This window comes from Arabidopsis lyrata (assembly GCF_000004255.2).
Source record: "Arabidopsis lyrata subsp. lyrata unplaced genomic scaffold ARALYscaffold_7, whole genome shotgun sequence".
NCBI lineage: Eukaryota > Viridiplantae > Streptophyta > Magnoliopsida > Brassicales > Brassicaceae > Arabidopsis > Arabidopsis lyrata.
Window position 1 is genome coordinate 7,449,563 of NW_003302549.1, and position 17,921 is coordinate 7,467,483.

Below are 17,921 nucleotides of genomic sequence, written 5' to 3' on the forward strand. Positions count from 1 at the left end.
TGAATATATTGAAGAAATGGTATAACAAGAGAGATACGTTGCAAAGAAACTCTGAAAGGCCAAAACTAATTTTAAATTCTCGCAATCGATTGCGTTACGCAAAGAAACTCCTCCATTGATGAGGCCCAGGATAACCCAAACCAAATTAACTGGGTGTTTTTTTTTTTTTTTAAATTTTTTTATAAGGCATTCGTCGGAAAGAAACAGCATGTAGTTAGTGTACCAGCGGAAAGAAAACTACACGATTTGCAAGAAATTTCCCAGTTTCTCTGTTTATCTCTGCAATTAGCCAATTTCCGCCTTGTCCGATTCTGCTTCACCTCTGCTCGTTCCTTGTCCTATCCTCGCAAAGCTGTATTGTTGTAAGTGTGTCTTTTACGTTAATGATGTTGATTTTTCCATACGATTTCCGTTTTGACTTTCACGATCTTCGCCGAGATCGAGCATTGAGTCTCCAATTTGCATATTACAATGGATTTTTAAGAATCTTTTTCGCTGACGACTGGGATTAGACCTTTCCAAATATGCCTGCAATTGCATTGTTCCACCCTTTGTTTTGTGAATTTTCAACTACTGTTTCATAAAAAGGTTTTGCTCAAATTTGTGAGCTCATGAACTTGTTACCATGTACCAGTTTTCAAAAAACCGTGGCTTTTTTATCCTGAGGGTTTATACGTGAAGCTAAACTAAGTGATTCATTTATGAATAAGTTTTTTTTAACATAATAACTTTTGATGTTTACAGAAGCAATAGGTTGATGGGTTCTGCAGCCAGACAGCCTCTCTTCTCATTTGGTGTTATTGCTGATGTTCAGTATGCGGATATTCCAGATGGCCGCTCTTTTTTAGGTGTTCCTAGGTATTACAGAAACAGCTTCCTTGTCCTGCAAAGAGCTGTTGAAACTTGGAACCAACATGGTAACCTCAAATTTGTTATTAACATGGGAGACATTGTTGATGGCTTTTGTCCCAAAGATCAATCCTTGGCTGCCACTAAGAAACTGGTTCGTGAATTCGAGAAATTCAACGGTCCTGTGTATCATATGATTGGCAATCACTGCCTCTACAATCTCCCCCGTGAAGAGTTGCTTCCGTTGCTCAAGATCCCAGGTCGTGATGGCAATGCTTATTATGATTTCTCACCAACCCCAGAGTATAGAATTGTGGTGTTAGATTGTTATGACATCAGTGCTCTTGGATGGCCTCAGGACCATCCGAATACTATCGCTGCATTGAAAATACTTGAAGAAAAGAACCCAAACTCAGAAAAAAACAGCCCCGCGGGTCTTGAGGATGTTGAGAGGAGATTTGTCAAGTATAATGGTGGTGTTGGGGAGAAACAGCTGCAATGGCTAGACAGTGTTCTTCAGGATGCAACGAATTCAAATCAGAGAGTTATCGTATGTGGGCATGTGCCTATGAGCCCTGGTGTGGCATCCAAAGCAGCCTTGTTATGGAATTTTGATGAAGTGATGAACATTATACACAAGTATGACTCTGTTAAAGTTTGTTTGTCCGGACACGATCATAAAGGAGGATACTTTGTTGATTTTCATGGGGTTCACCATAGATCTTTGGAAGCTGCTTTGGAGTGCCCCCCAGGTACGTATTCGTTTGGATATATTGATGTATATGAGAACAAGTTATCTCTTGTTGGTACTGATCGGATGCCAAGCACTGATTTTGAAAGCTAGAGTTTTCCTGAATGATCAATTATCTGAAATTCAGAATTTGTAATCACAATCCCTATTTATATGATGATTGTTTTGTTTTGATTGTACTATCATACGGCTGCACCTGAATGTACTAATATGTATTTGGGGCTTTTCGAATAAGATGAATATAAGTTTCAATTGATTGGATACAAGTTATTTTAAAGAACTTCCATAAGTTCTTAATAAGGAATCTATATCAGATTATCTGTTTTGGATTTAGTTGTTCTATTAAAGGAAATCTCTACATAAAGGTATCCCTTTGTAGTGTCTAGCTGAATTTTGTGTGTACCTCTGTGTTCAGCTGATGAACTTATGTTTGTCAAGTCATGGTTCCTTAATAGATTCAGTGCAGATGACATAAGAAACATAGATAAGATTTGGTGTTAATTGTAGTTTGGATGCATTATTAACGGTTAGAGCTTGATTAGCAGACCAATTAGTGTTGTTATGTTGATTAGATCAAGTGTTCAGATGAAACTAGATGGTTTTCTGTTGACTGAATTTCTGAAACTGCTCGAGTGTTTTGAAAGAACTCCAATTCATGGAGGCAAGTGATGTTAAGGGCGCTAAATGGAAGGAAAGGATTGATTTTTAGTTTATGGTTAACAGCTTGGACTATGAGATGGTCATCTTGATTCAGATGAATGTGTACTGAAATGGTCTCAACAAGGCGCATGAGTTCGGTTGCAAAGGAAATACATTGTTTTATGTTGCAATTGCAAAATGTCACTAAAGAGTGAAGAGTGAAGAGTGAAGAGTGAAGAAACATGAGATGTAAGTGATTATGATTCCGAGTTTAGTAATTCCCTAGGAAGAAGGGAAAGTGTAGCTGTCGTGCTGAATCGTTTTGGTGAGTCTACACTTCACAGAAGTTCTTGATGGGGTTGAATCGAATAATAAGCAGTTGCAATCCGGTTTGTAACATTCACAAGTGTTTGATTCAAAAATGCTGCCTAAACCAACATCACAAAGAGAATTTATTGGGAGACTGCTTTAGCTAGCAAACTTAGTGAGTAAGTGAGTACTTGTTCTAGAGATATTATATCTAGCACAAATTTTGATGGACCAACAATCAATCTCAGCCAACCTTATATACTTCAATTTCGCTACTCAATTTTTTTTGTCTAAGTGATATGAACCTTAATTACATGGGACGGTGAAGTCTTCTAATTTATAAAATTCTAAATAGATAGCAAGGGCATATTTGCGTTGCGTTAATGCTTGGATGTTGATTAGAGAAAAAAGTTTATAGATAAGTTAACCATAATGAATGTTATGTGATATGACCTAGATTCGGATGTTTGATTTTGGGATTGGGATCTAAGTAGGTCTAATTGGTACGATGAAGATAAAATTGAGTATTGTTTTCAGTGCCTAACAATATTAGATTGTTGATAAAAAAAATATATTATTAAAATTTAAGATAGGGATCTAATTAGGTCTAATTGGTATGATGAGAAATTAAAAAAAATAAAAATTATTGGCACTATTTTCCGCGCCTAAACATTATTAGGTTTCCGGATTTGGATATAAGTAGGTCTAATTGGTAGGGTCAGGAGTTTTGTTTTTTCTTTCATTATTGGGCATTGTTGAACATTATTTGATAAGTCAATTTTGTTTGTGTCGACTACCGAGTAATGGGCCTAAAAATTTCCTTAAATTATGCGCACTAAATGATCGTCGGTTCAAATTGTGGCGTTTAGTGGCATATAAGTATATAAAGATAGTTGACTATATGCATACTATAAATGTGAGACACACGTGTGACATTCTCATAACTTTTCTCTTCGTCCCACTTCTCATATTCTCAGTCACGGAGTCGAGTCGTGAAAGAAACAAAGATACGCTCTTCACCGAACTCCAAAACTCAATCGAGGTCACCGCTAAACTTGTAAAAGATAGTGGAGGTTTGTGAATCGCCTTACCTTTTTTTATATAACTCAAAGATTTTGTACCTTCAATCTATAATTTTTTGAAACCTGTGAGTTAAGGGCTTACTTTTTGAAGTCTAGGCTCTAACTGTAGGTAAGTATAGAGATATATGACCTAATTAGATTATCTAATTATGCTCTAGACTTTTTTTTGGATATACATGATTCATGATTCATCTCAATACTATTTTATTAAAAAAATTTCTAATTGATAACAAGTAATTGTGTTGTGTTAATGCTTGGATGTCCATGAGTAAAAAAAGTTTATAGATAAATTAATCGTATTGAGTGTGATGTGATATGACCTAGATTCGAATGTCTAATTTTCGGATTGGGATCTAAGTAGGTCTAATTGTACGATGAGGAGGTTTTTTGGGTATTGTTTTCCGTGCCTGAACATTATTAGATTGTTGATAAAAAGTTTTTTTATTAGAATTTCAGATAGGGATCTAATTAGGTCTAATTGGTATTATGAAGAATTTTGTTTTTTTGTTTTTTTTTTTTTTTTTTTTAAAAAAATTCTTGGCATTGTTTTCCGCCCCTAAACATTATTAGGTTTCTGGAATGGGATATAATAACTGGTATGGTGAGGAATTTTGTTTTTTTTTTCATTCTTGGGCATTTTTTTCGTGACTGAACATTATTTGATAAGTCAATTTTGTTTGTGTCGACTACCGAGTAATGGGCCTAAAAATTTCCTTAAATTATGCGCACTAAATGATCGCCGGTTCAAATTGTGGCGTTTAGTGGCATATAAGTATATAAAGATAGTTGACTGTATGCATACTATAAATGTGAGACACACGTGTGACATTCTCATAACTTTTCTCTTCGTCCCACTTCTCATATTCTCAGTCACCGAGTCGAGTCGTGAAAGAAGCAAAGATACGCTCTTCACCGAACTCCAAAACTCAATCGAGGTCACCGCTAAACTTGTAAAATATAGTGGAGGTTTGTGAATCGCCTTACTTTTTTTTTTATAACTCAAAGATTTTGTACCTTCAATCTATAATTTTTTGAAACCTGTGAGTTAAGGGCTTACCTTTTGAAGTCTAGGCTCTAACTGTAGGTAAGTATAGAGATATACTATGACTTATTTTATTGAAAAATAGTTATTTTCGTTTATACATCTCTAGACTTTTTTTCGGATATACATGATTCATGATTCATCTCAATACTATTTTATTAAAAAAATTTCTAATTGATAACAAGTGCATAATTGTGTTAATGCTTGGATGTCCATGAGTAAAAAAAGTTTATAGATAAATTAATCGTATTGAGTGTGATGTGATATGACCTAGATTCGAATGTCTAATTTTCGGATTGGGATCTAAGTAGGTCTAATTGTACGATGAGGAGGTTTTTTGGGTATTGTTTTCCGTGCCTGAACATTATTAGATTGTTGATAAAAAGTTTTTTTATTAGAATTTCAGATAGGAATCTAATTAGGTCTAATTGGTATGATGAAATTTTTTTTTTTTTTTTTAATTCTTGGCATTGTTTTCCGCCCCTAAACATTATTAGGTTTCTGGAATGGGATATAATAACTGGTATAGTGAGAAATTTTGTTTTTTTTTTCATTCTTGGGCATTGTTTTTCGTGACTGAACATTATTTGATAGTCAACTATGTTTGTGTCGACTACCGAGTAATGACGCCTGCAATTTTCCTTAAATTATTCATACTAAATAATCGCCGGTTCAAATAGTGGCGTCTAGTGGCATTTATGTATTTAAAGATAATTGATTGTATGCATACTATAAATGTGAGACACACGTGTGACACACATTTATTTATCCTCCCTTACCAGAATCACATTCTCTTTCAGATCATGAACATCCATACTCTCCTCTTCGTCTCAGTCCTCATATTCTCACTCACCGAGTCGAGTCGTGGAAGAAACAAAGATAGACTCTTCACCGAGCTCCAAAACTCAATCGAGGTCACCGCTAAACCTGTAAAAGATAGTGGAGGTTTGTGAATCGTCTTACTTTTTTTATAAAATAAAGATTATGTACCTTCAAATTCATTCTGTAAACTTTTGAAATTTGTGAGTTAAGAATCTTACCTTTTGAAGTCTAGGCTCTAACTGTAGGTTAATTATAGAGATATATAACCTATTTTATTGAAAAAAAGTTATTTTCGTTTATACATCTCTAGACCTTTTTTTGGGATATGCATGATTCATGGTTCATTTCCATATTATTTTATTGAAAAAATTATTAATATTTATACTTTAAATTTGTACATGGGTCTCTATAGTTTTAGAAGGTGGAAAAGATATGGTGACAATTACATGGAAGCTAAAGTCGTCAACCAAGGTCGACATGGATGCTGCCTTCAAGACAATCCAAATCAAGCTTTGTTATGCACCGATCAGCCAAGTTGATAGACCATGGCGGAAGTCTGATAACAAACTCTCTAAGGACAATAGTTGCCCTCACGAGATTGTGTCCAAGCCATACGACATGACCCCCCAATCACTCGATTGGACCGTCGAACGTGATATCCCCACTGGAACCTATTTCGTACGTGCCTATGGAATTGATGGAGATGGCCACGAAGTAGCATACGGACAAAGCACAGATGAGGGAAGGACGACAAATCTCTTCAGCGTTCAGGCCAGTGGTCATCACGTGGCGCTCGACATAGCATCCATATTTTTCAGTGTCTTCTCCGTTGTTTCTGTGTTTGTCGTCTTTGTCATGGAGAAGAGGAAGGCCAAGTTTGAGCAAAGGAGGTGAGTGGATTTAACTATCAAGTATGAGGTCTTTTGTTAAGTCGAATAAAAAAAACGTTTTACTTCATGTCGTTGTGTTTTTTTGTTTCCGTTGTGTTAAAAATAAGTACTGTTTATTGTTTCACTTTCTCTTTTCTTTTTTTTTGCTGTATTTGTGTAAGCATCATCCGGTTAATTATCCAATTAAAGCCAAATCAAATCGTAAGGTATTGCCATATTTTTTATATGTAAGATTTAGATTTATATGATATGAATATGGAGGATTACTTATCCTACATTTTCTCATCTTGGAGAGATTCCACTGATTTGTGGTCATCTGAACTCTCAGTCACAAGTCTTTTATTGACTGAAATCTTGACCTTGCTTAATCTTTGTAGAATCAATCCCATATATATTCATATAGTCGGCTTTTGAGTTTTGAACATTTCAAATTACACTAAACAAATACTAATAGCTAAGAGCTGTCAAATACTAATAATTTGTATTTTATTTTTATAAGGTTGATAACTTGATAATGATATCAAATATTAATTTTATCACTAAACAAATCATTTCTGAAGTTTAACAAATTTACCTGAAATTTTCAGTCCATAGCCAAACACCAAATATCCCTAAAAAAAAAAGAACAAAAAAAAAATCCCGCCTATTCCCGGAGGAAGGGAAAATCTGAAAATTGAAATCGATAAGTTTCTCGTTCTTCGTGTTCCCAAATCCAGAGACACTCACGCCATGAGCACTCCCATGGAGATTGCCGAGCAAAACCCTATGGTGGAGGACACGATTCCGATTCCTCTTCCCAATGCTTCCATGGAGGTCTCTCACCAGAATCCCATTGAAGCAACGACTATCCCCGAGCAAATTGCCGTCGCTGAGCCAGTCGCTACACCCAATCCTCCTCCTTGCCTCCACGAGAACAAATTCCTCGTATCTGGTACATCAATTCTCCTTCCTCTCGATCCTGGATTTCGATTATCGTGCTTCTCTTTATGAATCCCTTCTTCTTTCCATTTCTGTGTTTTATAGTGGAGGTCTGCTTAAAGCCTTCAAGCACGGCTCGTCTAGAGGATGTCCAGAGAGCTGTAGAACGGTTTGTATCACATTAGCTAATCTATTATAGTGGAGGTCTGCTTAAATTAGCTCTGTATTTGTTTTCTTCTTGATAATGGGATAGTTTGTGTTTGCTTTAGGATGCTGGAAACTAGGAGCATGAGCTATGCAGATGGACTGGTACTGATACCTGCAGATGACTTGTTTCTTGTTGATAATGTGCAGAGAATTTGCATTTGTGATACAGGTATTATTTGGTCTTGTTTAGTTTCATGCTAGTATAGATGTGGGTTTGATGTTACTGATATTTTTGCTTCTGTATCTAGAGGAATGGGTGAAAAATAATGATGTTCTCTTGTTCTGGCAAGTGAAGCCAGTTGTCCACGCCTTCCAGGTATATGCAAATCTTATAAAGTCATGTAGGCAGTCAACTTTGTTTTCTCTAGGTGTACATGACTTGTTTATAATTTACATCCAGCTCTTTGAAGAAGGACCATGTGAGGACTTGTGCGCAGATGGACAACCTGCTAGCTTTAATGAATGGATTCTACCCGCTAAGGAGTTTGATGGCTTATGGGAAAGGTCTGTCTACTATTATGGTCTTGTTCTGGTTATAAAGCAGTAATGGCTCTGACACAATTTGTTCTGTGGTCTGGATCTTTTTGTTGTGTAGCCTAATATATGAATCTGGACTTAAGCAAAGGTTACTACGGTACGCTGCAAGTGCGTTGCTGTTCACGCAGAAGGGTGTTAATCCAAATCTCGTTTCATGGAATAGGTGAGGGAAGTGGCATGTTTTTCAGTACATGCTATTCTCCTAACTTACCTAGCAATTCTTATTTATTTGTGCAGGATTATTCTTTTGCACGGACCACCAGGGACTGGCAAAACATCCCTTTGCAAAGCGTTGGCTCAAAAGCTTTCAATTCGGTGCAACTCCAGGTCCTCTTCTGGACAAAATGTTATTCTGTCAGATTAATCTATGTTGACTGTATTATCTCGATTTTATCTATCTATTTTGATTTTGATATGTGTTTCCTTCGTCAGATATCCACATTGCCAGTTGATTGAAGTCAATGCTCACTCTCTATTTAGTAAATGGTTCTCTGAAAGTGGCAAACTGGTATGATACAAACTTTTCCTTTCTTTAACTCCTGTCTTAAGTTTTCCCTTTAGCATGCATTTTAATGCGGTAGATTTGCTCTACAAGCTGACTTTGTATTCATGGGTTATTGGACTTCAACCAGATTTGTGGCTACCTTGTAGTTGGTTCAACTAATGTAAAGATGTAACCACTTGTAACTGCCACTTGATCTTCCAAGGAAAAATAGCTATTCTACTTTATTTATTGATGATCACAGTCCGTGGATTCCTGGGATGTCATAGTAGGCTGATTGGGAATCTATTTCATGTCTAGTAGTGATAGCACAAACTTCACCAATAGTTGTAAAGTGATTGGACGTATCTTAGATGAAAAGCTTTACTGGAAAATTCTGTTATTCTCACTATGTGTACTAATTCCAACAATATAGGTTGCCAAGCTTTTCCAAAAAATCCAAGAGATGGTGGAGGAAGATGGAAATCTGGTATTTGTTTTGATCGGTGAGTTATGATTTTGTCATAACTTTTTATATTTGCAGGCTTGTTTCTCGCGTTGAGCCTGAGATTGTTATCCCTGCAGATGAAGTTGAAAGTCTTGCTGCTGCGCGAAAAGCTGCATTGTCTGGCTCAGAACCTTCAGATTCTATTCGGGTAGACCAACTTGCTTCTAAATTTCGTATACACCTAGTATTTGTGAAAAAAATCAGTTCTTAACCCTTGAAGACCAAATCTCGCTATTCATATGTTGCAGGTTGTGAATGCACTACTCACCCAAATGGACAAATTGAAATCAGCACCGAATGTGATAATCCTTACAACATCAAACATAACTACTGCTATTGGTAAGCTGGTAGCCTATTTTGATCCTGTCCTCATCCTCATGAGTTTTTCTCTATAAATCTTTGTTCTTCTGCATAATATTCAGCATTGAATTCGCAATAGAAATATGACTTCGACTTGCTTCTAATCGTAATGCTTTACATTCTCATTCTCAGCCTCTAATGAAACTGTCTGTGTTTGCCATTCACGTTTAAGAGATTTCACACATCGATATTCTTGTTGCAGATGTTGCTTTCGTGGATCGAGCTGACATAAAAGCTTATGTTGGGCCTCCAACTCTTCATGTTCGTTATGAAATATTAAGGTCTTGTGTTGAGGAATTAATAAGTAAAGGGATCATATCAAGTTTCCAGGTACCATATAAGAGCACATCATATAGGTTTCTAATTCCATCTTTTCCTGTTAATTCCACTGAAGGAGGAGCAATTATATCTTATAAGCTCCAAAAATCTTGGTATAGGGCTGTGATGGACTCTCAATTCCAAGCTTTTCAAGTTTGAAAGAAAAAGCAAATGAAAGTGAGGTTCATGATATAAATACAGTTCCCTGGTTCTGTAAACAGTTGATAGAGGCTGCAAAAGGGTGTGAGGTCAGTCTTTGGGAATACTTTTATACTGATTGTAGTGCAGTGACTCAGTGACAATAAAACTAAGAATACTATGAAATAATTCAATTATGAACTTGGATCAACTTATTGATGTGCAGGGTTTAAGTGGGAGATCATTGAGGAAGCTTCCGTTTTTAGCGCATGCAGCACTTGCAGATCCATATAGCCATGATCCAAGTAATTTCTTGTGTACAATGATAGAAACAGCTAAGAGAGAGAAGTCTGAACAGCCTGAATGACCCTTTTTGTGAGGTCATAAACAAATAACAATGGATATGGTTTATTCAGAAAAATGTTATACTAATTGTTGATTTAAACATCTCTTCATTATCTCCAACTATGCATCTGTTTCACCTTCTATTTTAGCATAAACTTCTAACTCAAAAAATGAATCAAAGACAATAAATGTTGAATGGGGGCATCTCCTTCATCACTGGTCAATGTATTAAGTAGCTTATGCTTTTGTTTTAGAAGGTTTCCATACTTCTCACTTATGGGACTGAATTCTTGATATTAGCAACACTGAATTGGTTTCTTGTCTTTGCTTTAGTCATCATCTCTTATTACTCGCTAGCTCATTTTTTAATTCATTAAACAAGTCTGATGAACACTGAACAAACTCCATGTGTTCGGAATAAAAGATTCTGTACATACATTATCCTTCTGATTATGTAACCGGAATTTGATATTCCGTTTTGGATTTGGAAAGGTACATTCTAAAAATAAAAAAGATTTTTAAGGTTAAACTGAAATATATTTGTTAATATAAAACTTTAGACGTATTCAACTATTCATTAACGTGGCCATTGGGTTTTGTTTGTTTATGTTAAAGTGAGAAAAGGTTCTATGGAGATATTTGGTTATAATATACGCAAATCTGTTGGTACTTTAGTTCTAGTTTGTATATATATATATATATATCAATTTCTAGTTAAATTATTAACATACAATGATATTCAGTTGGGATGAAGATTTGATTTGAGTAGTGAATATATGAAGATCACCATTTTTAAAAATATATTGTTTAACTATCATATTATAATATTATTTCTTTGTAAAATATAGAGAGCTTGTTATCTAATCCTAATTATAAGATTTTATTAGTAATAAAAAGTATGTTAATTTTGCTTGAGCATTTGTCTTAAAAAAATATGTTAATTTGATGAAAAATTAATAGTGCAAAGTCAATACAATAAAATCATCGCAAACATTTGACTATAAATGTTAAGACTATGAAAAAACAAAGCAAGAAAATATCAGCTTAAGTTTATTGCTCGAATCTACTCGCCTCTTTGTTTATTATTTATTTTCTTGCTTTGTTTTCCGGGCTGAGTGAACTCCGATATCATCCTATGGATAAGCTTCGTAAGGAAGATACCGCAGGCATAACGATTCGCAGCGTCTGCAATTCCGAAACCAGAGTGTTGTTTCTTTTCCTCAAGTCCTTCCGAAGCTGCATCTTGTTCGGCTTTCTCAAGAATCAACGGAATCATACTCTGCATTGAACTTGTCATAACCTCCATCCTCTTGCGTAATCTGGCTATGGCGTCATCTCTTGCCGCCATTGCGGGCTCGAGCAGAGTCAGTCCTTGTTAGAGTTCCACGATGACACTGTCACGATACCTGGTCTCTCTCTCTGCCATTTTTCTTCTTTCTCTCTGTTGATTTTTTTTTCCATGTTTTTTCTCTCTCTCTGTTGATATATGGCAAAAGATAAGGATTGGTTACTTTTACCAACTTGATCAGGTTAAAATGGTGGTAGCCATGGTTAACCAAAAAATCCCAATCTCGAGCACGTGGCTGGTCCTTTTGCGATACTTCCAGACGGTTCTCAAACCCCATCGCTGTCGGGTCTCGCATTTCAGATCCGACCCGGAATAGCAGCCTAACTCAAATAGATTATGATGTATAGTCGAAAATCGATCTAATAAAGGCCCTGTCTAAAAAGGCTCAACTGTGGCCCATCACGTAACCAACCCCGTCGACCAGGGTAAGAAGCTGAAGGATCGGTTAAAAAAAAAACGTAACCCAGAAAACCGAACTGAACCAAACCATGTTCCAGGGTTTAAGTGGATCATTTAAAATTCCTTTATATGAACTTGGATCAACTTCTTGATGTGCAGGGTTTAAGTGGGAGATCATTGAGGAAGCTTTAGTTTTTAGCGCACACAGCACTTGCAGATCCATATAGCCATGATACAAGTAATTTCCTGTGTACAATGATAGAAACATGTAAGAGAGAAAAGTCTGAACAGTCTGAATGACCATTTTTGTGAGGTGATAAACAAATAACAATGAAGATGGTTTATTCAGAAAAATGTTATGATAATTGTTGAGTCCTTTAAACATCTCTTCATCATCTCCAGCTATGCATTTGTTTCACCTTTTATTATAGCATAAACTTCTAATTCAAGATTGAATCAAATAACAAAAATGTTGAATGAGGGCATTACCTTCATCACTAGGCAATGTATTAAGTAGCTTATGCTTTTGTTAGAAAGTTTCCATACTCCTAACTTATGTGGCTGCATTCTTGACATTAGCAACATTGAATTGGTTTCTTGTATTTGCTTTAGTCATCTCTTATTATTTTAGGGTAGTTTTGTATTGATTGATCATAGAGTTATGTTCCTGATTAAGTTTTGGGGATCTTTGAAAATAGTTTAATTTGACAATAATTTTGCAGTTTATATATTTTTGTCAGCAGTTTACATATCTATATACACACTAATCAATTTGCGATTTGGTCAATAATCTCATCATATGCAATAGAACATAGTCCCATGTCAAAAAAATCGCTAGGCACTAGTCGGAAGGTGGGCCTAGCGTCTAGCAAGAAAATCGGATATTAAACGGAGATTAATCAGGAATTAGTTTTAGGGCTATTTAATGTTTTAAAAACATATTAATATATTATAATTAAAAATTTTATATAATATCGTTTTTAAAATTACATTAAACACATGAAAACAAGATTTTAAGCTCAAATTTATGATTTTTATACAAATTTCGAATATAAGTAGGACGTTTTGAATTTTAGATTAAAAGAAAAAATTGGGCTAGGCGGTCTATGCGGACAAAAATCGGATCAGTAGTCTTTTTTACCGATTTGGACAAAATCGCCGTGGTTCTCCTCCGATCAGCATCTAGGCGGTTAGGCGACCGATTTTTAAAACAAGGGAACATACCGTATACTATAAAATGTCGATGATAAATTGATGATAATGAACAAATTACCACAGTAAAATTGTCAGAAACCAAGTCAGCTGACCTGTTATTTTTTTTCTTCAAAGTCATCTGAAAATCTAAAGGCTGAGAAAAAACGAGGCTTGAAAATAAATAATAAAAAAAGAAAGATAAAAAAGGAAGAGACAAGACAGAAGTGAGTAGATTTGAACAAGAAACTTAAGGCTGAAATTAAATCTGACATAATAAAACTTGGATTCCAAAAAATCCGAAATGGAGACGAAGAAGAAGAGAAATGAGGAAGAAACAAGAGGCTAAAGATGAAAGGGAGGAAGAAGAGGAGAAGAAAAAGAGACTAGAGTTGATGAAGGCAGCTGCACAGGCTTGGCTCAGCCACTCCCAAACCTCAAAACGTACCGTTTCAGAGTTCGAGGCGCAGAGAAAGCATGCTTTTGTCAAAGGAAAGGCTTCACGTTTCAAAACGGAGGCCTTGTCCACAAAGCATCATCCGTCGTTTTTGGATTGGGAATTCGGACAGTCGCTGTGGGATCCCTACGAGATTCTTTCGGTCTCTAAGAAACTGGAACGCGAACTCACTTTAGAAGAACAAACCTTCTCTTCTTCAGCTAATGGCCTCAAGAAGAAGAAGAAGAATAGGGACAGCAGAAATAACCTTAGGAGTTTGTTTAATCGTTCGTCTTCAAAGAGATTCTAACAAACTCATGACGACGATGTTTTACTACTTCAAACTTGTAAATTTTTTACAGAAAAAATGAATTCAATTGTGAGCGTCTTTCATTGGTCCATTGGTTGTGCTTACAGTTATATCCCGCTCCCGCACCACAATCACATGCCAAATACAAGCTTTTGAATGGTTTCAATGGATAGAACAACAAAGTTTTGTCCGTTGTAAACAGTTTCAATGAAGCCGATCAACATGAATAATTGCAACTGCCATGTCTATGATTCCACCAAGTGAATATGTCACTACGAAAGCTCTTCTCTGTAGCCAAATTATGGAGACCATAAAGTGATGAAATCAACAAAAGAAGACTGAACCATTGTAATAAGAAAGAAACCATCCACGTCTTAGATAAATTATAAATAGTAACATCATCCAACACAAAGCAAAGGAACACACCCATGTGACGCAGCACGAAATCAAACTAGAGATCAGGTTTTATTTATAAAAACATAATTATTCCTGATAAGATAGATAGAGAAGAGTAGCCACAATCCAAAAGCTCATTAAGCCTCCTTCTCCCCTGTGAGGAGATCCATTACCACGCCTTTGATGCTTCCATTGTTCTTCTTCAGCAGCCTCTTGTTCGTCACATCATCACAGAAGCCCTGCAAAATCACGATATTTTCAACATTTCAATCAGCTTATTAAATTTTTAATTTACCAAATGCAGACAACACTTACCATTTCCTGAAGCTCCTCTAGGATTGGATCCCACTCGCTAACTCCACAAAGAGCATCAACAGACTGCTCCAAGTTGTACTCGTTATCCCTCAAGATCTCCTTGTTCAAATCTATCTCCTTGAAACCCATTTCCTCGAGCTCCTTGAGCATGGTTATCTCAACGTCATTCTTCTCTAAATCCTCTTGAAGAGGAACTGGGACGTCTTTTGTAGATGAAGAACCACCAGACACGACCTCAACAGCAGGCATACTTGGGAACTCAACCATGTTAAATGACGAAGACGAAGATGAAGGAGAACGACTCCGAGGGATAGCAAGACGAACTTCACCAATCAACGTGTTTTCTTTCTCCAGGACCTGCGATTCACCAATTTCTTCTCCCTCTAGATCAGCACTTTTCACTGTCCCAGGATTGACATTGGTGCTGCCAGGTTGAGCTGACTCATAATTAATAATCCCTGGAAATTCACTTGAAAAATTCTCATCAAGGGAGGGGGAGGCATTCAGGTTGAGTCCGTGGAACTCATTCACAACAGAATTCTTGAGGGATGCATCAACCTAACCATCCAAAAAGAAAAACTGTATCAAATACATATGATAAGAGAGAAACAAATAATTAAGGAAAGAAGCAGCACAGATCAGGTAAGTACATGTATCAACACCCAAACACGTTGCCCAAACTTAGCACCGTCAGAGGAAGCCATCCTCCAATAAGAAATGTATCGACCAGGTAACTCTGGTGCAACAAAATCAACTTTGACATCAAGTTCACTATAGATAGGCACACCCTCCTTTGGAATCTGCCATGTGTAAAAAAAAAAACAATTACTATTATGTAATCAAACAGCTATTGTCACTTTGTGTAGAGAAGAAGCTAACTCCAGCTATTGAGTGTAAATTCAAACAACATAATTGATCTGTTAGTGGTAAGAATCGAGCTAAAAGAGTGAAAACTAAGGAAATAGTTTCTAACCTGTAAATCAACTGACAATGAGTTGCAGAACCTGTCCCCACCGATCCAGACAATCTGTGTGCCCTGAGGCCACACCAGCGAACCACTGTTCCTCATTTTCCAAATCTTAGTAAATGGGGCGGATGGAGCAACAACGGTTCCATCAACTACATTCACGTCAAGTACAAAGCGACTGTCTAGTTTAGGCCGAGTACACCTTGAAGGTGAACTTCCATTGGTTGTTCGCGGCACAGGGTGGATCGACCAAGGATTAGGAAACTATACAAAAAAAGAATGGTAAGAATTCCATATAGCTATCAGAGAAAGACACATAGAATAAGCAAGAAGAAAAGGAATCTTAAACTTAGAAGAAGAGCAATACTTGGGTAAACTGTCCTCTAAAAGGATGTAGATGTTGAACTGATACAGGCTTATCCATTCTTGAGTAATCCCCCTCGTTACCCATCACCGAATAGCAGATGGTGCAAAGATCATAGTCTTCTTTACTGCAAAATATTCACCAGCTAAACATATAAGCACAATAAGTTCTAGCATGTTTATAGTTTCTACACTAGTAAGTAAAAGACATCCTTACACTTTTGACTTAAATCTAGGCCCAGTAATTGGAAGAACTCCACATCCGTCACAACGGATGCCCTTATGGAACACACCCAATGAAGTCCAGTAATCACCATTGGTGCTCTTTTTGGAATGACATACACGACGAGCATGCTTGTTAAGGTTAACTGGATTTGGACAGGAGTAATTCACGGTACTGCCACTAAAGGGACACTCGTTGAAATTAGCACCCAGTCCAGACGAGGTTGGTACATGACCAGAAGTCTTAGGATCAGCAAAGCCAGTGGGTTCATTCAGATTAGCAGGTTTCCTTCCGGTCTGGGTCCTCTCAGAGCTATCCTTCTTTTCAGCAGCGTAAGGAACATCCCTGCTGAGGGAAGGGCCTGAAGAACCAGGCTTAGTAACAGGTGAGCAAGGACTACTTTCCTGAGGAACGGAGAGTTGCCCTAGCTTGGAGATACAATCAAGCATCTCACCAACTACAGGACTAGAAGTTGCAGCCTTTGATGCAAGGTCCATGTACACCTTTGATATGGTATCAAGCATCGGATTAGGTACAGACATCAGAACATCATTTATACCCTTCTGGATTTTGGAAACCGGGTTTTGGCTGTTAGGCATACCAGCAGGTGTGGAACTCCCACTACTCTCTGGAGTAATAGGGTTTGTGGGAATGCCAGAGTTCAACTGCACATTGATCTTCAAGAACTTAAGACGCTGATAAGTAACATCAAAGAGATCGTTGTCATCAACAAGGGCAACCACATCCCCATCCTCATCAGAGTAAGTCAGAGACAAATCAGCATCCGAGAGGTTAAAGAGAGCAGCGATCTTTTCCTTAAGACCAGCCATTTCAAGATCAAGCTGTCCATTGGCTTTAACAGGCACCCTGAAGCGCCTAAGCACACCTCCATAGCTCACCTGCATGATCACAAACAAAAATAGTATCACTTCAATGTAATAAACAAACAATACAACATCAGATTGTTGAGGCAAAAGAAATTCCGCATAAGTAAGTTTCCCGCAGGTGATATATTGGTCAAGTTAATAGTAAAAAAAAAAAAAAACTTGTCGAAGAAACAAATTGAAAGAAGAAAACAATCTTTAGCGATCACAATCAAGCACCATGATACTGAATTGAAAACCAAATTACGATTCCAAATACGATAACTTATAGAGTTATAGTCATAATCATTATTAGGGTTTATGATTCAAGCAGATACTGCTAAGTATGTCAGGAAAAATTTCGACTTACACCTAAAATTACAAGACAGAGACAGAGTCGATCGAAAGTAAAATTAAAAACGAAAGGACCGATTACAAGCAACAATAAATCAGGTAAACCTAGAACAAAGACATGAAAATCAACAGAAACGACACGATCGCCCCAAAAACCCAGAATCACCGACAATTCGCAAAAAAAGAAAGAAAGATTCTCTAACCTTGACGACGAGAGCAGTAGCAGTAGACTCCATCGCTCAAAAGGGGGATGAGATCAGCTGGAGAGAATCAAAAGAGAAGCGAGAAGAAGAAACCCTAATTGACGAAGAAGAAGAAGAAGAAGAGTATCGAGAGAGAAAAAAGAGAGAATCGGGGAAAGATTTATCCTAGAAGAAGCGTACCCGTAATCCGCTTTTATCGTAAACAACAACCCAAGAATGTAGACGGTCGCGTTTTATATCTATCTATCTATCATCACACACGGAATATTTATTAAACCCATTTAATTTATTTTAATGGGCCCTTTTTATTAATATCTGACTTAGCCAACAAGATTTTGACTTTTCTGGTTACTACTG

The 17,921-nt window shown here is 36.8% G+C and overlaps 5 protein-coding genes across 9 annotated transcripts; 4 read left to right on the forward strand and 1 right to left on the reverse strand.

Moving 5' to 3' along the window:
• Positions 1-164: 164 nt before the first annotated feature.
• LOC9303721 (manganese-dependent ADP-ribose/CDP-alcohol diphosphatase) lies at positions 165-1,877 on the forward strand. Its single transcript, XM_021018092.1, has 2 exons — positions 165-362; positions 745-1,877. Exon 2 carries the CDS (start codon positions 758-760, stop codon positions 1,691-1,693), a length of 936 nt encoding a protein of 311 aa, XP_020873751.1. The 5' UTR covers positions 165-362; positions 745-757; the 3' UTR covers positions 1,694-1,877.
• Positions 1,878-3,309: 1,432 nt separating this feature from the next.
• On the forward strand, positions 3,310-6,589 carry LOC9303722 (high-affinity nitrate transporter 3.2). Of its 5 annotated transcripts, XM_021018036.1 has the most exons (4): positions 3,310-3,621; positions 4,501-4,596; positions 5,473-5,617; positions 5,907-6,589. In XM_021018036.1, the coding sequence occupies exons 3-4, from the start codon at positions 5,476-5,478 to the stop codon at positions 6,386-6,388; spliced, it is 624 nt and encodes a 207-aa protein (XP_020873695.1). In that variant the 5' UTR covers positions 3,310-3,621; positions 4,501-4,596; positions 5,473-5,475; the 3' UTR covers positions 6,389-6,589. The 5 variants fall into 5 exon arrangements, with proteins under 5 accessions (XP_020873695.1, XP_020873696.1, XP_020873693.1 ...); XM_021018037.1 differs by lacking the exon at positions 4,501-4,596; XM_021018035.1 differs by lacking the exon at positions 3,310-3,621 and having other exon boundaries at positions 4,183-4,596.
• A 60-nt stretch (positions 6,590-6,649) lies between these two features.
• LOC9303723 (pachytene checkpoint protein 2 homolog) lies at positions 6,650-10,513 on the forward strand. The gene is made up of 14 exons (XM_021017793.1): positions 6,650-7,315; positions 7,408-7,471; positions 7,572-7,678; positions 7,758-7,825; positions 7,910-8,013; positions 8,105-8,209; positions 8,284-8,373; positions 8,479-8,554; positions 8,964-9,033; positions 9,113-9,183; positions 9,284-9,374; positions 9,598-9,725; positions 9,833-9,961; positions 10,078-10,513. Exons 1-14 carry the CDS (start codon positions 7,114-7,116, stop codon positions 10,216-10,218), a joined length of 1,446 nt encoding a protein of 481 aa, XP_020873452.1. The 5' UTR covers positions 6,650-7,113; the 3' UTR covers positions 10,219-10,513.
• Positions 10,514-13,160: 2,647 nt separating this feature from the next.
• On the forward strand, positions 13,161-13,984 carry LOC9303724. Its single transcript, XM_002867606.2, has one exon. It carries the CDS (start codon positions 13,461-13,463, stop codon positions 13,878-13,880), a length of 420 nt encoding a protein of 139 aa, XP_002867652.1. The 5' UTR covers positions 13,161-13,460; the 3' UTR covers positions 13,881-13,984.
• A 242-nt stretch (positions 13,985-14,226) lies between these two features.
• LOC9303725 (protein NBR1 homolog) lies at positions 14,227-17,783 on the reverse strand. Its single transcript, XM_021017672.1, has 7 exons — positions 17,565-17,783; positions 16,139-17,043; positions 15,926-16,049; positions 15,565-15,822; positions 15,242-15,391; positions 14,592-15,149; positions 14,227-14,515 (listed from the first exon to the last, which is right to left on the reverse strand). Exons 1-7 carry the CDS (start codon positions 17,595-17,597, stop codon positions 14,414-14,416), a joined length of 2,130 nt encoding a protein of 709 aa, XP_020873331.1. The 5' UTR covers positions 17,598-17,783; the 3' UTR covers positions 14,227-14,413.
• Between the last annotated feature and the right edge of the window lie 138 nt (positions 17,784-17,921).